Source organism: Dendrobates tinctorius, unplaced genomic scaffold (genome assembly GCF_039654945.1).
Source record: "Dendrobates tinctorius isolate UK_male_01 unplaced genomic scaffold, ASM3965494v1 ptg000034l, whole genome shotgun sequence".
In the NCBI taxonomy this organism is placed as follows: Eukaryota; Metazoa; Chordata; class Amphibia; order Anura; family Dendrobatidae; genus Dendrobates; species Dendrobates tinctorius.
Window position 1 is genome coordinate 2,073,379 of NW_027361702.1, and position 24,867 is coordinate 2,098,245.

At 43.1% G+C, this 24,867-nt stretch overlaps 1 protein-coding gene across 1 annotated transcript in view; it reads right to left on the reverse strand.

Moving 5' to 3' along the window:
• Positions 1 to 24,867, reverse strand: part of LOC141087479 (uncharacterized) — a 128,458-nt gene that overhangs the window by 64,073 nt on the left and 39,518 nt on the right. Inside the window, exons 3-4 of the mRNA XM_073573032.1 lie at positions 6,006 to 7,634; positions 5,415 to 5,514 (exon numbers count right to left, since the gene is read on the reverse strand). Coding sequence (XP_073429133.1) covers positions 5,415 to 5,514; positions 6,006 to 7,634 — 1,729 coding nt within the window. The remainder of the gene's footprint in view (positions 1 to 5,414; positions 5,515 to 6,005; positions 7,635 to 24,867) is intronic.

Consider the following 24,867-nt stretch of genomic DNA (forward strand, 5'->3'; position numbering starts at 1 on the left):
TCATCTACAAGCTCTGCTATCTCTGGATGTCATGCATCCAGATGTAGCAGAGCTGGACTCGTCGTGGGACCCTCATTATTAAAGACTACGTCGGACAGGAAGTATTTGTGTTTGTTTATTTTTTTTTTCAGGAGATGTATAGCTTCGGGGAATTAGGCGTATAATAAAATGGCAAAACTGTGTGGTGTCTTATTTCATTAAAATACTTTTTTCTGGCTGTGTCTTTTTTTAACCCCTCACAAACTATAGGATTAGTAATGGATAGGCATCTTATTGATGCCTCTCCATTACTAATAAGGCTTGATTTCACCTTACAATGAAAGGTGACGTTAACCCCTTATTACCCCATATGCCACCGCTACACAGCAGTGGGAAGAGAGAGGCTAAGTGCCGGAATTGGTTCCATTTCTGGGGTGGCTGTGTGCTGATGTTTGTAGCCAGGAGGTGGCCAATATCCATGGCCCCTTCCTAGGCTATGAATATCAGCCTGCAGCTGTCTGCATAGCCTTTATGGCTATTAATTATAGGGGGACCCCACGTCATTTTTTGGGGGTCCCCCTATTTAATAGCCAGTAAAGGATAAATATTCAGCTGCGGGCTGATATTCATAGCCTGGGAAGATCCATGGGTATTAACCCCTTCCCAGGCTATAAACATCGGCCCCCAGTTGCTGGCTTTCCCTCTCTGGCGCAGATGCCATTTTAAAAAAAAATTCTTTATTAGGGGTCAGACATGAGAAACTCGCACGAGTCTCACACCTCAGTACCCGGCATTGCATCTCGGGACCAGAGCCGCCTGCTCCTGTCAGAGTGCCGGCGGCAGTGCCGGGTATTGAGGTGCGAGTTTCCCCCAAGTGTGACCCCAGCCTAAGGCCTGGGTCAGACATGTAAGAAACTCGCACGAGTCTCGCATGTCAATACCTGGCACTGCCGCCGGCACTCGGACAGGAGAGTGCGGCTGCATGTATTTCTATGCAGCTGAACGCTTCTGTCTCGATTGCTGTCTATCTATCCCATATCTATCTATCTACCTATTATCTATCTATCTATCCCATATCTATCTACTGTATCTGTCTATCTATTAACTCTCTATCTGTCTATCTATCCCATATTTATCTGTCTATCTATTATCTCTCTCTGTCTATCTATCTATCATCTATTATCTATCTATCCTCTCTCTATCAATCTGTCCATCTACAGTTGTGGCAAAAAGTATTGACACCCCTGCAATTCTGTCAGATAATACTCAGTTTCTTCCTGAAAATGATTGCAAACACAAATTCTTTGGTATTATTAGCTTCATTTAATTTGTCTTAAATGAAAAAACACATAAAGAATTGTCCTAAAGCCAAATTGGATATAATTCCACACCAAACATAAAAAAGAGGGTGGACAAAAGTATTGGCACTGTTCGAAAAATCATGTGATGCTTCTCTAATTTGTGTAATTAACAGCACCTGTAACTTACCTGTGGCACCTAACAGGTCTTGGCAATAAATAAATCACACTTGCAGCCAGTTGACATGGATTAAAGTTGAGTCAACCTCTGTCCTGTGTCCTTGTGTGTACCACATTGAGCATGGAGAAAAGAAAGAAGACCAAAGAACTGTCTGAGGACTTGAGAAACCAAATTGTGAGGAAGCATGAGCAATCTCAAGGCTACAAGTCCATCTCCAAAGACCTGAATGTTCCTGTGTCTACCGTGCGCAGTGTCATCAAGAAGTTTAAAGCCCATGGCACTGTGGCTAACCTCCCTAGATGTGGACGGAAAAGAAAAATTGACAAGAGCTTTCAACGTAAGATTGTGCGGATGTTGGATAAAGAACCTCGACTAACATCCAAACAAGTTCAAGCTGCCCTGCAGTCCAAGGGTACAACAGTGTCAACCCGTACTATCCGTCAGCGTCTGAATGAAAAGGGACTGTATGGTAGGAGACCCAGAAAGACCCCACTTCTTACCCCAAGACATAAAAAAAGCCAGGCTGGAGTTTGCCAAAACTTACCTGAAAAAGCCTAAAACATTTTGGAAGAATGTTCTCTGGTCAGATGAGACAAAAGTAGAGCTTTTTGGGCAAAGGCATCAGCATAGAGTTTACAGGAGAAAAAAAGAGGCATTCAAAGAAAAGAGCACAGTCCCGACAGTCAAACATGGCGGAGGTTCCCTGATGTTTTGGGGTTGCTTTGCTGCCTCTGGCACTGGACTGCTTGACCGTGTGCATGGCATTATGAAGTCTGAAGACTACCATCAAATTTTGCAGCATAATGTAGGGCCCAGTGTGAGAAAGCTGGGTCTCCCTCAGAGGTCATGGGTCTTCCAGCAGGACAATGACCCAAACACACACTTCAAAAAGCACTAGAAAATGGTTTGAGAGAAAGCAATGGAGACTTCCAAGGTGGCCAGCAATGAGTCCAGACCTGAATCCCATAGAACACCTGTGGAGAGATCTAAAAATGGCAGTTTGGAGAAGGCACCCTTCAAATATTAGGGACCTGGAGCAGTTTGCCAAAGAAGAATGGTCTAAAATTCCAGCAGAGCATTGTAAGAAACTCATTGATGGTTACCGGAAGCGGTTGGTCTCAGTTATTTTGGCTAAAGGTTGTGCAACCAAGTATTAGGCTGAGGGTGCCAATACTTTTGTCTGGCCCATTTTTGGAGTTTTGTGTGAAATGATCAATGTTTTGCTTTTTGCTTCATTCTCTTTTGTGTTTTTCATTTAAGACAAATTTAAATGAAGATAATAATACCAAAGAATTTGTGTTTGCAATCATTTTCAGGAAGAAACTGAGTACTGAAACAGAATTGCAGGGGTGTCAATACTTTTGGCCACAACCGTATATACAGTAAATTCCTTGAGGGGTGTATTTTATAAAATGGGGTCACTTCTGAGTGGTTTCCATTGTTTAAGCACCTCAGGGGCTCTGCAAATGCAACATGCTGTCAGCTCTCTATTCCAGCCATTCCAAAAATAAAATGATGCTCCTTTCCTTCCCAGCCCTGCCGTACGCCCAAACAGTAATTTTCCACCATATATGGGATATGACGTACTGAGGATAAATTGCACAACTAATTGTATGGTCCATTGACTCTTGTTACCCTTCTGAAAATGCAACATTTGGGGCTAAAGCAACATTTTTGTGGGAAAAAGTAGAATACTCATTTTTTCTTCCACATTGCTTTAATTCATGTGAAGCACCTGAAGGGTTGATACATTTCTTGAATGTAGTTTTGAGGACATAGAGGGGTGCATTTTTTAGAATGGTGACACTTTTGGGTATTTTCTGTCAAATAGGCCCATCAAAAGTCACTTCGGATGTGATGTGGTCCGTAAAAATTGGTTTTGTAAACTTTGCTTGAAAAATGAGATCAACTTTTAACACTTGCAAGTTAATAAAAAAAATGATGTTTTAAAGTTATGCTAATGTAAAGTAGACATGCAGGGAATGTTATGGATTAACTAACCTGGTTTAAGGGCATAAAAATAGATTGTAAGCTTGCGAGCAGGGCCCTCATTCCACTTGGTACCTGTTATGATCTATGTGATTATTGTTATGCTGTAATGTCTATTGTCTGTTCACGTCCCCTCTGAAATGTAAAGTGCTGTGGAAATAAAATGTATTATTATTATAAAAAATAAAATCTTAAAATTACAAAATTTTCACCAAAATTCTGATATTTTCATAATTAAATGTTGGAAATATTGTCCAAAATTTACCACTTTTGTAAAGCAAAATGTGTCACGAAAAAACATTCTCAGAATCAGTGGGATCCGTTGAAGTGTTCCAGAGTGACACTGGTCAGAATTGTGAAATTTTATCTAGTCATGAAGGTGAAAAAAAAGCTTGGGGGTAAAGGGTTTAAAAAGAAAGCCCTGATATGATGATGTGGATGAAAAAAATAAATAAAGTCATAGTCCTGGGAAGGGAAGGCAGAAGCAAAAATCCAAAAACTGAAATTGGCCATATGTGTAAGGGGTTAAAATGACAACTGGGCACTCTCGTGTAATTATATGAATGCTATCTTTTATCTGGTAAGTACAATGTTGTGTGACCGTTTGGTTACATAAAGACAAGTCCAGTGTAAATTTGTAAGCAGAAGTCAGGGAGGAGGGATCTGCAGCTGCAGTTTGTTCCTCTGTGTCAAGCAGCATACAGGGGAAGAAATTTAGTTTGGTTGGAGTGCTTGTTATTTCCATGCAACTAGTGGGTTCTCCTTTGTGACATAAGGACTTGATCGTAATCAACTAGTGACAAGAATAATAATATATCTTTCTCCATGGTTCTCGAGCAGATATAATTTTTATATCCTTTTCTGAATACCAGAAGCACAACTTGAAACATGACCCCAAAACTATCTTGTATCATTCATAGTACAGGTTTCAGATATGGGACAGGGAGACCATTTAGCCCCCTATGGCTCCTATGTCCAGGTCTCAGTGCAGCCTCTCTACCTCGTACAGCAATCCAATGAATATTAGAATTACAACATGCCATATGATATTGAATACGAAGTAAAAGCTTGCTATCATGTATTTCCAGGTGGGGGCAGTATAGCACCATTTAATATTTCTGTTCTCCAAACATTATTGTACTAGCAGTCTCGAATTTCATGGTGTTTAGATCTGAGTTCTTGTTTCTAAAACTAAATTACACTTTCTGCAATTTATTAAAATAGCATTAACTTTTTGTGCCTGAGTCCCTTCTAGCCACCAGGGCTACGTCTACATCCCCTATTTTTCCATTAGAGACAGTAATTTTAGCCATAGGAAGCACAATTTTATATTGATGGTAAGGCTGACCAGATCTAACAAAGTTCCAATTTGACAAATCCTGCGGAAATTGAAAGTTATTCACAAAAAATTCAATGTTCCTTGATATGCTCTTGTGTGCCCACAGATCCCACTCGCCTCACTTCTCACCTGTCTGGCCACCCATGCTGCTTGCTGTCTTCCAGAGTTCTTCGTTCTACTGATTCATGTCCAGTGTCTTCACTCTAGATATGGACTACTGGCAACGACCAGGCCTTCAATGTCCCAGTGCACTGTGTCAGCATGATGCAAGTCGTGGCATCACGATGTTATGATGTACTTTTCAACCTTATAACGCGCAATAAATGTTGAGGCCTGGTCTTGGCCAGAAGTCCCAGCATAGCGGGAGGAATCCGAAGATGCAACAGCAGAAAGAAAGTCACGGAGTACTAGATGGAGGCAATGAGAAGCGTGGGCGGCCAGACATGTGAGGTTATAATTTTTTCTTTATTTGTTTGCCAACCTTCTACAGTTTAGCAAAACGGCGGTGAACTTATAGGGAATGAAATCCGGAGAATACGAATTTTTGAGTACCGATTTTTGTCAAGTAAAATTCAATTCCACTCAAATATATTTAACTATCTCTAAGTCATAGGAAACAAAGCCATACTTGGAGACGTTATGCACGGCATCTGGAAATCGACAAGCTGAAGCGATGAGATATCCCTCATCTGCTGGAATAACACATATACCTCCTGTGTTCATGATTTCTGAAAAATGAGGAAAGAGTTCATTAACTACCATTCTTCAGGGAGCATTTTCATCATAGCTGATATTTAAAAGGGATCTGCCATCAGATAAAAAGTGGCCGGTTTTGGCTCATATTTTATTCCCGTTGCTGCCCTACATATTCTGCTTTTTTTCCTTTTTAAATCCATCTTACTGTTCCAGAAATATGGAGCTCTTTATTTAGGGCTAATTTTTGTGGCCATTATTAAGGAGGCGTAGCTCATAGACTAATTATGTAAAGCAGACTAAGGAAACACCCCCAGCGATTCTTTTGTGCCTCACCCCCTAGTGAAACTATAACTAACTAAAAAGGACCATATCTCCAGAACCATAAGACGGATTAAAAAAAAATAAGTACTTAGGTACTTAGGTGATCAGCAGGAATAGAGTAAGAGCAAAAACTGTCCACTTTTGCCTTGATGACAAGTCCTCTTTATGTGGAATAATATATATGTTCCTAATGCACACTCACCTACTATTTTCTCAATAGATGAGTTCTTCTTAGCAGGAAGTGTGCACGGCATATGACCTTGTAGCAGTGGATTTTTTAGGAAGGGTTCACCCCAAGGCAGATGGGGTGTCTCCACAGTCCCATTAAGTATGGAAGCCAGAAAGCAGTAGAAGCTCACAACACCAAAGAGGACACCGAAAGCAACAGTCCATTCCCATTTCAGAAAAGCCAGCATTTTCAGTAAAATAATTATTAGAAAAACCTCAAAAGTTAAAGAGTTTATGAACCAAACTTTGCTTAGCATGATCATGCAAACCGTGATAAAGCCATGTAATACTAAGAAGCTTATTATCCCCAGTGCTACATAAAACGTCTTCACCGTCACATGTAAACAGAAATATTGCACCGTCCCAAACGTTATCCACCAGATTCCATAAAAGATCAAGGCACTGCTCTCCAGGGTTTTACCAGAAGAAGCAGACAGTAAGCCAGCTATGAGAACCATGATGCCAACCACGATGACCAAAATGAAGGCCGCTTGCGTTTCAATAATGATAGAAAAAGCTGCAAGAGTATTAAATGCATGGCCAATAGCATTCACTTCCTTAAATCTGTAGCCATCAGAATACGGACAAAACAAGATTTTCTTCTGCTTAACATTAAGAAATTGAAGGCAGGAATTCATTATTTCAATGAGACCATGCCTTTGGGAAGTCTGGAATTCCGCCTTTGATAAGTAAAGCCTAAGAAACATATAAAAGCCTGAAGCTATGAAGATAATTAAACTAATCACTTGTGGGGCAATATGGTCAATGCCACTTGGAAGGGTTAAAGAAGCACAGTAAACAGCAAAAAGTAATGTATATATGCCAAAGTAAAGGTTTTTCAGAGACATCATGCAAGCTAAAATGCCAAAAAGGACTGCAAACACAACCACGAATGGGAGGGGAAGCAATGGCTCATTCGACAAGTTGGGCTGATTTAAAAATGAATATCCTTCTGCAAACTTCAGAATGGACGAAAAGCTAAAGAACGCTGCGTTCAGTATGTCGGAGGCACAAAATGACGCCACAGTGACTATGAGTTGGTACATTGCTGACGTGAACATCCAATGAGCATGGCCAAGAAATAGAATCTTAGTAGTTCCCACAAGCTTTCCACAGATGACACTCGATGACACCATATTGGCCATAATCCCTGTCACAATCAGATGGTTTCTCAAGAAATGGTTTTTGGGATGAACACAGTTCTTAACCGGCTGAACAGCTTTTCTTCTCAAGATATTCCAAAATCTTAAAGCCACGAGATACAAACTTACGACTGTCACAATCATAAAGTTACATCCAATACCTGATGGACCAAGTGTTTGTTCATGACACATAGCAAGAACATGGAGGTTCGCAAGGCCAAGCGCAAAGGCCATAATAGGTACGGGCCCTTGATTGTGAAGAGTCCCAACACATCCTATGATTAGAAAAGCACAGGAAATGGCAAGCAAACCAGGAAAAACCCCTTCACAAAACTGATCCGAATCTGAGACGATCCTGTTATCTACTAAGATCTGTAAAATGCCAGAATTGCTCCAGAGAGCCGACACCGTCATGCAGAGCGTTAAAATCAAAGGATCGGGACTGAATTTTTTCTGAATTCCTAAAAGAAAAAGCATGACAAAGAACAGTATGTTAGAGGAATTATGCCGCTCAACCAGTTTACAAAACTATCTGCAAATAAAACATCTGTTATTGGTGTTTTCACCAAAAGTTACTGAAATCATTTACACTTATCTCTGTGTGAAACCTTATTATCAAAATGTACACGTACCAGGGGTAACATGTCGGGAGTGTATAAATGTAGCAGCTGTGAAGCGTGTATTGTGTTGTGTATACGGCACAATAATGTTAGGTTATGTTCACATGTTGCATTATAGCTGCGTTTTTTTTCTGCAAGCGAAACTTGCTCTCTTAATAGTAAAGAAACGTATGAAAAGCAGATTTGCTGCATTGTTGCTGCTCTTTTTTGGTGCATTTCTGCTTTAGTTTTTTTGCTACATTTTTTGGTGCTGATTACATGTATCATTTGTCTCCTGTAACATCATAACTTTAATGAATGGGTTAATCCTGCACTGCCGGTATTAATGATGGACGAAGAGGACGAGTTTCCAGGAATGCGGTTTATTAGTCAACTCATTTCCAAGCTACAAATTTCTTCATCTGGACAAACCACAGTGTTCAATACAAAAGAAACAATGCAGGTATTAAGAGACAGGACAGTCAAGCTAAGGGCGCGTGGGTAACAGTCCTCGGATATCATGTGATCAGAGACCATGCACGGCTCAAAAAGAGTAAAATGTGAAAAAACATTTAAGAAATTTTATAAAATACATTGTGATTGACATATATACAGTTGTGGCAAAAAGTATTGACACCCCTGTAATTCTGTCAGATAATACTCAGTTTCTTCCTGAAAATGATTGCAAACACAAATTCTTTGTTATTATGAACTTCATTTAATTTGTCTTAAAAGAAAAAACAAAAAAGAGAATGAAGCAAAAAGCAAAACATTGATCATTTCACACAAAACTCCAAAAATGGGCCAGACAAAAGTATTAGCACCCTCAGCCTAATACTTGGTTGCACAACCTTTAGCCAAAATAACTGCGACCAACTGCTTCCGGTAACCATCAATGAGTTTCTTACAATGCTCTGCTGGAATTTTAGACCATTCTTCTTTGGCAAACTGCTCCAGGTCCCTGATATTTGAAGGGTGCCTTCTCCAAGCTGCCATTTTTAGATCTCTCCACAGGTGTTCTATGGGATTCAGGTCTGGACTCATTGCTGGCCACCTTAGAAGTCTCCAGTGCTTTCTCTCAAACCATTTTCTAGTGCTTTTTGAAGTGTGTGTTTGGGTCATTGTCCTGCTGGAAGACCCATGACCTCTGAGGGAGACCCAGCTTTCTCACACTGGGCCCTACATTATGCTGGAAAATTTGTTGGTAGTCTTCAGACTTCATAATGCCATGCACACGGTCAAGCAGTCCAGTGCCAGAGGCAGCAAAGCAACCCCAAAACATCAGGGAACCTCCGCCATGTTTGACTGTAGGGACCGTGTTCTTTTCTTTGAATGCCTCTTTTTTCTCCTGTAAACTCTATGTTGATGCCTTTGCCCAAAAAGCTCTACTTTTGTCTCATCTGACCAGAGAACATTCTTCCAAAATGTTTTAGGCTTTTTCAGGTAAGTTTTGGCAAACTCCAGCCTGGCTTTTTTATGTCTCGGTTTAAGAAGTGGGGTCTTCCTGGGTCTCCTACCATACAGTCCCTTTTCATTAAGACGCCGACGGATAGTACGGGTTGACACTGTTGTACCCTCGGACTGCAGGGCAGCTTGAACTTGTTTGGATGTTTCTTTATCCAACATCCGCACAATCTTGCGTTGAAATCTCTTGTCAATTTTTCTTTTCCGTCCACATCTAGGGAGGTTAGCCACAGTGCCATGGGCTTTAAACTTCTTGATGACACTGTGCACGGTAGACACAGGAACATTCAGGTCTTTGGAGATGGACTTGTAGCCTTGAGATTGCTCATGCTTCCTCACAATTTGGTTTCTCAAGTCCTCAGACAGTTCTTTGGTCTTCTTTCTTTTCTCCATGCTCAATGTGGTACACAAAAGGACACAGGACAGAGGTTGAGTCAACTTTAATCCATGTCAACTGGCTACAAGTGTGATTTAGTTATTGCCAACACCTGTTAGGTGCCACAGGTAAGTTACAGGTGCTGTTAATTGCACAAACTGGAGAAGCATCACATGATTTTTCGAACAGTGCCAATACTTTTGTCCACCCTCTTTTTTAAGTTTGGTGTGGAATTATATCCAATTTGGCTTTAGGATAATTCTTTATGTGTTTTTTCATTTCAGACAAATTAAATGAAGATAATAACAAAGAATCTGTGTTTGCAATAATTTTCAGGAAGAAACTGAGTATTATCTGACAGAATTGCAAGGGTGCCAATACTTTTTGCCACAACTGTAATTAAAAGACTTTATTCTTCTTGAAATATAAAAATTAAAATATTCAATTGAAAATTGTGTAAAGATAAAATAAAATGAAATATATGGATGCGAACTAGTCTGTGAGTGTTCATTATTACCATAAGGCCAAGGGCGACGTCGTGAGCTGCTCGTAAAGTGGTAGCAAAAATGAAATGGGAGGAAGAAAAAAGGATTCAAATGTCTGTCTGAGAGACAAAAGAAAAAATTTACATTTGCTGCGTATGAGGGAGTCATATATTTAGCGTAGGCTGGGGGGCAATAAATCTCTCTATATAAATCTGAATGTGTGTGTGTGTATCACCAACCAATCACTAAGCAGCAGAGTGGGACACCAACCAATCACGAAGCAGCAGAGTGGGACGTGGTTGGAGAGCAGGGCTGAGGACGGATACAGCAGGACAGTGCATGGAGAGCGGAGCTGTGAGGAAGACAGTCTTCAGGACAGGGGCCAAATAGTGCCGGCACCCTCCCAGCCCTGTCCCGGCTCAGTCGGCGCTCCCCGTCACCAACTGCGCTGTCCCCCCTCTCCCCTGCAGCTACCCGTAATTTATAGTGTGTGACAGAAAAGAAAAATGAATAAAGGATACAAATATAAATATATAAAAAATGTATAACATAAAATAAAAAATATATATTAGTGTGATATTGATATTAAATTATGTTTATAATTAGATACAGTGTTAAGAAAATAAGTTCACCAAGAAATGTGTAGCGAAGGTGTGGAGTTTAGTGTGTCAGATGTGTAGGTCAGAAATATCTTGTAAAACGCGGGAGCGAAGATTTATACTGGGGTCTATGATGAGAAAATAAATACGAGGTCAGCGGAGTTCACTGGCAAGCGTGGGAAATACCGTACTTAGTATAAGTAGGTCAGAGACAAAAAGGCTTAGAGAGGCTTGTAAGTAACTACATCATGGAAAGAAGTAAAATAATGTAAAATGGACTCAGAATTTGCTATTTCAATTGATATCTTCATAGTATTGCTCAGTCACGAACCTTTCCTTCTGTGACTTCTTACATGATGATCTGTTCGGCTTCCTTCATTCTGATGGCTGACCTAGTTTCTTCAGCCAGGTGATAAGCCTTTCTGTCTCTACCCTACTTATGCTAATGTATTTCCCACGCTTGTCAGTGAACTCTGCTGACCGGGCATTTACTTTCTCATCATATACTCCAGTGTTTTGTAGAAAAAAAGTAGAAATTGTTCCAGCTTCTGGTAAAAGTCAGCTAGACCAATTTTATTTAATTAAAATTAAAAAGTCCAAGGCAGGAAGGCCAAAAAGCGACGCGTTTCGTACATGGTTGTTCTTTGTTAAAGCTTCCTGTGTTTTGCATGATATTTCTGACCTATTCACCTCATACATTAAACTCCACACTTTTACAACACATTCTTTGCTGAACTTAATTTATTAACATTATATATAAATATAAAAATAATTTCATATCAATATTAAACTAAAGTATTTTTTATTTTATACATTTTTTACATATTTTTATTTTTATCCTTCATTCATTTTTATTTCCTTTCACAGGCTATAGATTAATATTTTAGATTCTATTTATTGCCCCACAGCCTACGCTGAATATATGACTACCTTTATATCCAGCATATGTATATTTTTTATTTTTTATTTTGTCTTTCCAACAGACCTGCTAATCATTTTTTCCTCCTCTTCTTTTGTTTTTTTCTACCACTTTACGAGCTGCTCATGATGTGTCGCCCTCGGTCCAATAGTAATAATGAACACTCAGAGACCAGTTCGTATCTATTTCATTTTATGTTATCTTTACACAATTTTTAATTGAATGTTTTAATTTTCTATATATCAACAAGAATAAATATGTTTTTTCACTTTTTACTCTTTTTTGAGCATACGAGAAGGAAAAAACTGGAAGAAGACAAAGCGCATATAGGGTATTTTCTGGTTAGCAATATAAACAGAAAAATACAAAATGTGCTCACCTGATTCGGCTGCGTGCACGCAACCATTTAAAAGGAATATATCACCACGTGACCTATCTAAACTATTAATATGGGCATACAGGTTATAGACTGCTGAGGACAGTACTCCGTGTGTGTCTCATATCAGATGTATTGTTGTGGATAAATCATCTTGTATCACTTTACTGTATATAAATGACCTCTTCCCAGCTCCAGGGAGGATGGTACCTGGAGATAACTCTGCCTCCAGAGCTTGTTTTACTTGAAAGGTAGTAACCAGTGTGATGGTTACAAGTGTTACCAGTGTGAAGTGTAATGGCCGGTCTCTGCTCCTTGATCTCACTGCAGAGCTGTGTGTGATTATAACTGACACATCTACAAGTTCCTCTCAGCTTCCATCTCACAGGCACACAGGGTGGCAATATTGTTACAATTCAACAGAGCTCAGAGAGGCAAAAATGTGTTTGTAAAAAGACAAATTTAATTTCTCCTCTTCTGTATTGGTCACTTGTCTCACTGATAACTACCCTTAATGTAAAATAAGCTCTGGAGGCAGAGTTATCTCCAGGAACCATCCTCCTCAAAGCCTAGAAGAGGTCATTTACAGTTGTGCTCAAAAGTTTACATACCCCATCAGAATTTTTGCTTTCTTGGCCTTTTTTCAGAGAATATGAATGATAGCACAAAAACTTTTTCTCCACTCATGGTTAGTGGTTGGGTGAAGCCATTTATTGTCAAACTACTGTGTTTTCTCTTTTTAAATCATAATAACAACCCAAAGCATTAAAAGTTTTCATACCCCATTTCTAATAACATGTATTGCTCCCTCTAGCATCAATGACAGCATGCAGTCTTTTGTGGTAGTTGTGGATTAGGTTCTTTATTTTTTCAGATGGTAAAGCTCCCCACTCTTCTTGGCAAAAGCCTCCAGTTCCAGTAAATTACTGGTCTGTCGAGCATGAACTATGCACTTGAGATCTCCCCAGAGTGGCTCAGTGATATTGAGGTCAGGAGACTGAGATGGCCATTCCAGAACCTTCACTTTGTTCTGCTTTAGCCAATGACAGGTCGACTTGGCCTTGTGTTTTGGATCGTTATTATGTTGGAACATCCAAGTACGTCCCATGTGCAGCTTCTGGGCTGATGAGTGCAAATTTGCCTCCAGTATTTGATGATAACGTGCTGCATTCATCGTTCCTTCAACTTTGACCAAGTTTCCTTTGCCTTTGTAGCTCACACATCCACAAAACATCAGCAATCTACCTCCGTGTTTACAGTAGGAATGGTGTTCCTTTCATCATAGGCCTTGTTGACCTCTCTCCAAATATAACTTTTGTGGTTGTGGCCACAAAGTTCAATTTTGGTCTCATCACTCCAAATTACCTTGTTCCAGAGGTTTTGAGGCTTGTCACTGTGCTGGTTTGCATATTGTAGTCAAAATACTTTGTGGCATTTGCGTAGTAAGGGCTTTCTTCTGGCGACTCGGCCATGCAGCCCATTTATCTTCAAGTGCCTCCTTATTATGCATCTTGAAACAGACATGGGTTGCGAGTTTGCATATTTTGGCCGTAATATCAACTAATACCTCACATATTTTTGTATGTGCTTTTTGTACTTTATTTTTCAGGGTGCAGTTGGGCCCATTTGGCTCTGTAAACTGTGGTGACTGTTCACATGGGATACATTTTGGATAGAACTTAGCAGCCTACCTAATCAAATAGTATGGGCGTTAATATGCCAAACAACCACCCCGCCATAGATTGGCAGGCTGTGAGTGGTTATCTCATCGACATTTTTGCACCTGTGTTAAATGGGTCCACTACATCCTGTTAGTGCATTTGTTTGGAGGCCTGGGCAGGTAAACATCACTGCCTTTTTTTCTGTTGGTTTTACATCTTGAAACAGCCATACTACTAGTTTTCAGAGAGTCCTGTATTCAGCTGATGTTATTTGTGGGTTTTTCTTTGAATCCCAAACAATTTTACTGGCAGTTGATAGTGGAAATTTTTGTTGTTCTACCTGGCCGTGGTTTTGTTTTTACAGAGCCCCTGATTTTCCATATGTTAATCACAGTTTGAACGCTGCTGACTGGCATTATCAATTCCTTCGATGTCTTTTTGAATCCCTTTCCTGTTTTATGCAGTTCAACTACTTTTCCAGTAGATCTGTTGACAATTCTTTTGCTTTCTTCATGACTCAATCCAGAAACGTCAGTGGCTGGATGAAAGATGCAAGAATCTGTCTGGATCCCGGAAACTCACTCAACTTTTATGCACACACACTGATTACAAGCAAACAGGTCACATGTGAGGATGTTACCTTTAGTAGCCATTCTAACCCATTTGTGTCAACTTCTGTGCATGTTATCAGACCAAAATTGTTCATTTGGATGTTTTGGGTTGTCAATATGATTTAAAAAGAGAAAACACATTAGCTTGATAATAAATGGCTTCACCCAATCACTAACCATGAGTGGAGAAAAAATTTTGGTGCTATCATTCATATTCCTTGAAAAAAAGGCCAAGAAAACAAAAATTCTGCCAGGGTATGTAAACTTTTGAGCACAACTGTATATAAAGTGATACAAGATGATTTATCCACAACAAAACAGCTGATATCAGACCCATAGTGAGGACTGTTCTCATCAGTCTATAGCCTGTATGCCAATATCAATAGTTTAGATAGGTAAAATGTGGTGACAGATTCCCTTTAAATAGCTTAAGGCTGCTGTAGACCCACGAGGATATGAATGCATAAAAAGATGGAACAGATGGGTTGTTCTGCACTGCCGTAAAAGAATGGAGGATGCCAATCCAGTGCTTTATTCGTCAATGCGCAAAGTTTACAGCTTCTTCATGGGGACAACCATGATAAGGATAACAACAGCATGAGCAGATGTAAATAGAAAGGACATTTGAAAAAAAGGCACTTGAAATTAAAAAAAAGGAGGCCAGGAAGATCATATGACCGTATAGTGACATTTCACCCAAGGTCAGCATTTAGAAATCCCATGTTGTGCGAGGAACATTGTAAGGAAATTTTTATGCATCAAAAAATAGTATAAAATGTATTGAAAAGTTATTATCTGAACAGATTGTGCTAAATTGAAAATAAACAACAAAATGAAAATAAATAAACAAAAATGGAATACATGAACTTGAACTCGGCTTTGTATGTTCTTACTGGCAAAAGAAAGTTTGCTTGTCTGTATGAGCCGCACTTCTCATCTGAGTTTTGGTCTTCTCAGAACACTGCTGAAACAGGTGCTGAAATGAGGGTCCGTATAGATCCAAAGTTTGCATAAATAAAGAAAATCGATGTAAATGTACGATGTACAGAATGTCTATGCCTCTGATCACATGACATCCGAGGTCCGTTCACCTACACACCCTTAGGCTGAATGTCATGTCTAGTTATGCTTGCATTGTTTCTTTGCATTCAACACTGTGGGTTGTACAGATGAAGAACTTTGTAACTTGGAAACGTGTTAACTAGTGTTGAGCATTCCGATACTGCAAATATCGGGTATTCGCTGTATTGGAATTCCAATACCGAGTACCGATATTTTTTCAATATCGGATACCAGAATTGGAAGTCCCCATAATGCAATGAGCCACTGTTGTGGCTGTGATTGGCTGCTAAAATGATGTCATCATGATGCGCGGTCTGTGCGCATCATGATGTGCAGTCTGTGCCGACTGCGGGGGGTTTGTACGGGCCTCTCGGGGGTCTATACAGGCCTGTCGGGGGCCTGTGCCGGCTGCCGGTGGTCTGTACGGGCCTCTTGGGGGCCTGTGCCGGCTGTCGGTGGTCTGTGCCAGCTGCCGGGGGCCTGTGCCGGCTGCCGGTGGTCTGTACGGGCCTCTCGGGGGCCTGTGCCGGCTGTCGGTGGTCTGTGCCGGCTACCGGTGGTCTGTGCCGGCCTGCCGGGGGTCTTGTGTGTGTGCAGGCATCGTCTGATGGGACTACAAGTCCCATCGGGCGATGCCTGCTACAATGACAGTGATTGACACATTAGCCAATGATGGGACAGTAGTAGTCCCATCATCCGGCTAATGTGTTGAATGTAAAAAAAAACAAAAAAAAACATACATACATACTACATATATACTACATTCATACAACATACATACATACTACATACATGCTACATATATACTACATTTATACAACATACATACTACATACATACTTCATATATACTACATTCATACAACATACATACATACTACATACATGCTACATATATACTACATTCATACAACATACGTACTACATACATACTTCATATATGCTACATTCATACAACATACATACATACTGCATACATACTTCATATATAATACATTCATACAACATACATATATACTACATACATGCTACATATATACTACATTCATACAACATACATACATACTACATACATGCTTCATATATACTACATTCATACAACATGCATACATAGTACATACTACATACATACTACAAGCTACAGACATACAACATACATACATACTACATACTGCATACATACTACATACAAACTGCATACAATACATTCATACAATACATACTGTGATAAAACACTCCGGGATCGCCTTTGCTGGGGTCAAAGGTCACGTGCGTTCAGCATTAAACTCAGGCGCAGAGCTGGGATTCGTGTATAACTGACACTGGGTCAGGTTTATTAACGGTGAAAGCAATGCAAAAAGGAAATAAAACATAAAACAAATCCTTGCCTGTCCGGCACTAACTAAACAATGGACAACCTAACTACCAACTGGCAGGCTCCTCCCGTCCAGCCAAACCACAGTTGCAGTGGGCACTGCTTCCACTCACGTGTGTCTCTCACACAGACAGGCTCTCTGTGTTCCCAGGCTGAGACACTCACACAACCACCTTGCATCCTTTTATATCCACCTCCCATTATCCATTAGTAAGCAGGTGCGATACTGACCAGACTAGGCCACATAGGAAAGGAATCTGGGCGAGATATACGTGCCCTCATCCACTATTCCCACATGATTCTCACATATCCCCCCCTTCTGCTCAGACCACTCCGGTCAAGCAATGACACCTGCCAAACAGTGCACTCGGGACAGGGCATCTGTATTTCCCATCTGTACCCCTGGGCGGTGCTCCACCGTAAAAGTGTAGGCCTGCAGGGCAAGGAACCACCGGGTCACCCGGCTATTCCGTTCCTTGTTCAAGTGCATCCACTTGAGAGGGGCATGGTCAGTGATCAGCCTGAACTTTCGGCCCACCAGGTAATATTTGAGGGCCTCTAGAGCCCACTTAATGGCGAGGCACTCTTTTTCTACGACTGCATACCTTTGCTCGTGTTTATTCAGCTTCCTGCTGAGATAGAGGACTGGGTGTTCCACTCCGTCCCTCACTTGTGAGAGTACAGCCCCGATACCGGTATCAGAGGCATCCGTTTGTACCACAAACTCACTGCGGAAGTCCGGAGTCACCAGTACGGGCTGAGAGCAAAGTGCCCGTTTTAGGCTATGGAAGGCTTCTTCAGCCGCTAAACTCCATTTAATCATGACGGAGTCTTTCCCTTTTGTAAGATCCGTCAGGGGGGTAGCGATGGCTGCAAAATTGGGTATGAACCGGCGATAATAACCGGCGATCCCCAGGAAGGCTTGCACCTGCTTCTTGTTGACAGGTTGTGGCCAGTCCTGAACCGCCTGAATCTTATCAACCTGGGGTTTAACAACACCCCTCCCAATTACATACCCCAAATACCGGGCTTCTTCTAGCCCGATGTGACATTTCTTGGGGTTCGCGGTTAGACCTGCCTCCCACAGGTCGTCAATCACAGCTTGTACTTTCTGGAGATGAGTCTCCCAGTCCAAGCTGTAAATGACAATGTCATCCAAATAGGCCGAAGCATACCGCCTATGTGGCCTCAAGACTCGATCCATCAGTCTCTGGAAGGTCGCCGGTGCCCCGTGCAGTCCAAACGGCATATACACATAATGAAATAAACCTTCCGGCGTAGCAAATGCCGTCTTTTCTCTGGCAGCCTCCACCAGAGGGATCTGCCAATACCCCTTTGTTAGGTCTAGGGTCGTAATATACCGGGCTTTTCCTAACCGATCTATTAACTCGTCGACCCGGGGCATGGGGTAGGCATCAAATTTTGAGACCGCATTCAGTTTCCTGAAGTCATTGCAGAACCGGATGGTGCCGTCCGGTTTAGGAATTAGCACAATCGGGCTGGACCACGCACTGTGCGATTCCTCAATGACTCCTAACTCTAACATTGCCTTCACTTCTCGGGAAACGGCTTCACGGCGCGCTTCCGGGATTCGGTAGGGCTTTACGTGAACTGTGACACCAGGTTCCGTTACGATGTCATGTTTCATTAGCGTAGTCTGCCCGGGTTTTTCTGAGAAAAACTTTTGGTTGTAAAGTAGAAACTGCCTGACCTCAGTCTTTTGCCGCTCCGAGAGAGTCTCTGCAACCCGTACCTCAGGTACGGTATGTGAGCAGACGGGACGGGCCAGCTCCGCTGACAAGGCAGACCGATCTTTCCAGGGTTTTATCAGATTTACATGATAAATCTGTTCAGGTTTCCGTTTACCTGCCTGGTATACTTTGTAGTTTACTTCACCAACTCTTTCCTTAATCTCAAAGGGGCCTTGCCACTTTGCCAGGAACTTACTGTCCACCGTGGGGACCAGGATCAACACCCTATCTCCGGGTGCAAACGTACGGATCTTGGCGCCCCTATCATAGATTCTTTTTTGGGCTCCTTGAGCCTGTATCATGTGTTCTTTGACGATAGGCATAACAGCCGCAATACGGTCCTGCATTTGTGTGACGTGATCTATCACTGTTTTAAACGGAGTGACCTGACCCTCCCAGGTTTCTTTTGCAACGTCTAACAGTCCGCGAGGACGTCGGGCGTACAATAACTCGAAAGGCGAGAATCCCGTGGAAGACTGGGGTACTTCCCTGATGGCAAAAAGCAAATACGGAAGTAAATAGTCCCAGTTCTTCCCATCCTTGTCTATCACCTTTCTCAGCATCTGCTTCAGAGTTTTATTGAACCGTTTGACCAACCCGTCTGTTTGAGGGTGATACACGGATGTGCGTAACGGTTCGATTTGTAACAATCGGCAGAGCTCCTTCATTACCCTGGACATAAAGGGGGTCCCCTGGTCAGTGAGTATCTGTTTTGGTATACCGACCCGACTAAACACATGCACCAGTTCCTTGGCAATCGTCTTGGTGGCCGTGTTACGCAAAGGGATGGCCTCCGGGTAACGAGTGGCATAATCCAAGATGACCAGGATATGTTGGTGTCCACGTGCAGACCGTGGAAGGGGCCCAACTAAATCCATCCCAATCCTCTCAAACGGGACTTCAATAATAGGTAGGGGTACCAAAGGGCTTCAGAACCGGGACTTAGGTGCAGAGGCTTGGCAGTCAGGACAAGACTCACAATATACACGAATATCGCGATGCATGCCTGGCCAAACAAAACAGTGTAATATCCTTTCGGTGGTTTTCTGGACTCCCAGGTGACCTCCCATCACATGTCCGTGGGCCAGGTTCAGCACCTGCCGCCGGTAGGGTTTTGGCACGACTAATAGTTGCACCGTATCTGCCCCCTTTTTCGCTATCTGATAGAGTAAATCATTCTCCAGAATCATGTAAGGATATGCCAGCCTAGAGCCAGGTTCTACGGGTACCCCATTTATCACTTTTACATTTGTCCTAGCCTGAGAAAGGGTAGGATCCTTTATTTGCTCGCTTTGGAAGTCATCTTTCTGAACTTCTAAATCCGGCAAACGGGGAGGTGGACGGCTGTCGGCCTCCTCCTCTTCCCCGGTCTCCTCCGTATCACCTGTCATGACTGAAAATGGGAACTGCAGGTCATTTCCCGCAGACTCTTCCCCCGAGTCTTCCGGGGAGACATCTTCCAGGGGTTCGAGACCCCCACGCGCCCTGGGAGAAGAATCATGTACACTATTACCCGAGGGCATCAACTGATTCTCCCACAATTGCCAGAAGTGGGGAAAAATCCCGGCCCAGGATAACATCATGCAATAACGCCGGGACGAGTCCCACTTTATGTTGCACAGACCCATAGGAAGTAGTAATGCATATGACCGTGGTGAGGTACGAACAGGTGTCTCCATGCACACACGTTACAGAAAATTTGTCTGATGGTCCAGTCGGGGCTGACACCAGACTGGCCTTCACCAGAGTCACCACACTTCCCGAGTCTAACAATGCCACCACATTTTTGCCATCAACAGTTAAATCACACAAATGTTTTTCCACATCTTTTTGACCGGCATTCACACTCACTACCCGTGCCACCATAGACATGCGGTTTTTAGAGTCTGTGACGTCGCACTGCATGGGTTCAGTAGTGACCGGACAGTTCGCAGCAATATGTCCCATCTCTTGGCAGCGGAAACACCTAACGGGCCCCTTGCTTAGACCATAGTTTGTTACTCTCGGCCTCGCAGTGCGGGCAGTCCCGTTTTCCTCCCCCACTGTCTTAGGGATTTTTCCATCTCCCCTACTCCCTGGAACAGTCTTACCGGTTCCCCGTGGAGATGATAAAGAACGAGATGGGGTAGCGTCATCTCGGAGTCCTTCCGCCACGGAGTAACGTTCAACCAGATCCACCAGTTGATCTGCCGTCGTAGGATTTCCATGGCTTACCCACTTCCTCAGGGCTGGCGGTAGCGCTCTCAAGTACTTGTCCATGACGACTCTCTGGATTATCTCTGGCGCTGTCAACACCTCGGGTTGTAGCCACTTCTTCGTCACGTGGATCAGGTCGAACATCTGTGACCGCGGTGGTTTATCCGGCTGATAAGTCCATTGATGCACTCTCTGTGCACGGACAGCGGTCGTCACTCCCAGCCGGGCCAAGATCTCGGCTTTCAGTTTGTCAAAGTCCTGTGCAGCTTCAGGCTCTAAGTCATAATAAGCCTTTTGGGCCTCACCGGAAAGAAACGGGGCAATCAGGCCGGCCCATCGTGCCTTCGGCCATTTTTCTCGCACCGCCGTCCGTTCAAACGTGGTCAGGTATGCCTCGACGTCATCTTCGGTCGTCATCTTCTGCCAGTACCGACTCACGTGAATCACTCTCGACTCGGCTTCCAGGTTAAGCTCAGGTAAGCTTGCCAAGCGCTGCGCCACCTGCTGGAGAAGCGAACGATCGGTAACTGTCATGTCCACCAACTCCTTCAGCTGGGCCATCATCACCCGATTAGCTTCTTGCTGGACGGCGGTGGACTGTACCAGCGCTTTCACCACGTCCTCCATGCTCATGCTTGCAATGTGATGCCCGCGTTCTCCACCACAATGTGATAAAACACTCCGGGATCGCCTTTGCTGGGGTCAAAGGTCACGTGCGTTCAGCATGAAACTCAGGCGCAGAGCTGGGATTCGGGTGTAACTGACCCTGAGTCAGGTTTATTAACGGTGAAAGCAATGCAAAAAGGAAATAAAACATAAAACAAATCCTTGCCTGTCCGGCACTAACTAAACAATGGACAACCTAACTACCAACTGGCGGGCTTCTCCCATCCAGCCAAACCACAGTTGCAGTGGGCACTGCTTCCACTCACGTGTGTCTCTCACACAGACAGGCTCTCTGTGTTCCCAGGCTGAGACACTCACACAACCACCTTGCATCCTTTTATAACCACCTCCCATTATCCATTAGTAAGCAGGTGCGATACTGACCAGACTAAGCCACATAGGAAAGGAATCTGGGCGAGATATACCTGCCCTCATCCACTATTCCCACATGATTCTCACAATACATATAGACATACAGTACATATAACATAGAGTACATACTCACCATCTCTTGTCACTTTGATCCCCGAAGCCAGTGTCATCTATGAAAAAATATGAAAATAACAAACAAGCCATATACTCCACAGAAATCCATGAGGGTCCCACGCCGATCTCCCGTGGAGAACAGCAGCATCAGCTGATGCGACCGCTCTCTAGGGGCTTCAATAATCCAATGACGGGAGGTAGGTATCCTTCCGCACTGTATTCCTCCGCCACTGTAAAAAAATAGTCCCTAGTCTCACTTTTGGCATTGCTGTATGGGAAAGTTCCCACACAGTTTTTGCCATAAAGTGAGACCAGGGACTATTTTTTTACAGTGGCGGAGGAATACAGTGCGGAAGGATACCTACCTCCCATCACTGGATTCCTGGAGCCCCGTAGAGAGCGGTCGCACCAGCTGATGCTGCTGTTCTCCTCGGGAGATCAGCGTGGGACACGCATGGATTTCTGCGGATCAGGGAGTATATTGTTTGTTTGTTATTTTCATATTTTTCCACAGATGACACTGGCTTCGGGGATCAAAGTGACAAGTGATGGTGAGTATGTACTCTATGTTATATGTACTGTATGTCTATATGTATGTATTGTATGAATGTATTGTATGCAGTTAGTATGTAGTATGTATGCAGTATGTAGTACGTATGTATGTATGTTGTATGTCTGTAGCATGTTGTATGTATGTAGTATGTATGTAGTATGTATGTATGTTGTATGAATGTAGTATATATGTAGCATGTATGTAGTATGTAGTATGTATGTATGTTGTATGAATGTAGTGTATATGTAGCATGTATGTAGTATGTATGCATGCTGTATGAATGTAGTATATATGTAGCATGTATGTAGTATGTATGTATGTTGTATGAATGTAGTATATATGTAGTATGTATGTAGTATGTATGTATGAATGTAGTATATATGTAGCATGTATGTACTATGTATGTATGCTGTATGAATGTTGTATATATGTAGTATGTATGTAGTATGTGTTTTTTGTTTTTGTTTTTTTTTACATTCAACACATTAGCCGGATGATGGGACTACTACTGTCCCATCATTGGCTAATGTGTCAATCACTGTCACTTTAGCAGGCATCGCCCGATGGAACTTGTAGTCCCATCTGACGATGCCTGCACACACACAAGACCCCTGGCAGGCCCGCACAGACCACCGGCAGCCGGCACAGGCCCCTGGCAACCGGCACAGACCACCGACAGCTGGCACAGGCCTCCAGCAGCCGCCACAGACCACCGACAGCTGGCACAGGCCCCCGAGAGGTCCGTACAGACCACCGGCAGCCGGCACAGGCCCCCGACAGTCGGCACAGACCCCGGAGAGGCCCGTACAGACCACCGGCAGCCGGCACAGGCCCCCGACAGTCGGCACAGACCCCCGAGAGGCCCGCACAGACCCCGCCCACACACACAGACACGCACAGTGTCCGCCCACACTCTTCCCCCCTCCCGAACAGGATGTACAAGGCAAGAAAGGGTTTTTTTTAATTCTGATATTTCTGTCCCATTGACTTGAATGGGACTTCCGGTATCGGAATAGGCGATACCCGATACTTTTTGTGTATCGGGCCGATCCAATCCGATATTTCTGAATATCGGATGGTATCGCTCAACACTAGTGTTAACTAATAAACTGCATTCCTGGAAACCGTCCTCTTCTTCCATCATTAATAATGACAGCACATAATTAACCCTTTATTGCATTTCTGATGTTCTCTTAACTGTGGGTCAGCAGCAGCCTTGAGCTTTTATAGTGGCTGTGGTCACACAACCACACCAGGTGATCTGGTGTGGTATACTGAGTATTCTTGTGTTTTTCAAGATTTGTGTAGTGTTCAGATGTTTATCATGTTGGTTAGCTGCAGCTTCACAGCATGTATATAATGTTTTATCACCAGTTTTGTTGAAGTGCCAATAATGTGCATTTAATATTATCGACCATTTACTTTTACTTTTTATTCCTGTGAGTAGTTTTTGTAGGGGCCCCTGGACACTGGTTTGTCCAGGGGTCCAAAATGCTGTTATGATGGCCCTGGTAGTGCCAGGAGACTAGACAGTTGTACCTGGGGTTTGGGTCGTTTCCTCGTTTTCTCAGAGCCCCTTGAACATTTGGCAAAAGTCAGCAAGTATCTACTATATAATTGTCTAATTCTGTCTGTCTGTCTCTCTGTTTGTAACGGAAATCCCGCGTCGCTGATTGGTCGCGCCTGGCCGGCCACAACCAATCAGCAACAGTTGCAGTCCGGCCGTGAATTGGCGTGGAATTCGGATGACACACGCCACCCCTACCGTCGGGAGATATGCGGCGCTAGCCGCTGATCTCTCGACGGCTGTCGCGGGTCATCTCCTGCAGCACGGAGGTCAGCGGCGTCGCAGCCGGGAGATGGCTGGCGCTAGCCAGATTGGCCACGGCCAGCCGGGTGCCGCCAATCAGCGACAGGTGCAGTCCGCCCTCAAATTGCTGCGGGATTTGAACCACACTTTTCTGATTGGTCGCGCCTGGCGACCAATTTACCTGGAAAATCCTGTGTATTCATTGCATTATTCTTAAATCTTCATAAATAAACTACATACATATTCTAGAATACCCAATGTGTTAGAATTGGGCCACCATCTAGTTATATATTACTTCTCACCCCCCCAATGGGAGTGGTCTTTTTTTATTTTTTGTCCTTCCTCATTCTCGGGTCATCTACCAAAGGCCTGGGAGTTTGAGCGATCTGCGCAGGATCTTAGTTGTTCCCAGTATTGTGCTTTTCTGGACAGAGTGTTCAGCTGTTGCTCCTGGGATCTGTTGTAGCCATTCTTCCAACTTAGGGGTCACTGCTCCAACTGCTCCTGCCACCACTGGAATCACTGTTGTCTTCACCTTCCACATCTTCTCCAGTTCTTGAGGCCCTGGTATTTCTCCAGCTTCTCATATTCCTTCTTTCTGATGTTGCTGTCACTTGGCACTGCCACATCTATTATCATTGTCTTCTGATCCTTGTCTACTATCACAATGTCTGGTTGGTTACCCAACACCTGCTTATCCGTCTGG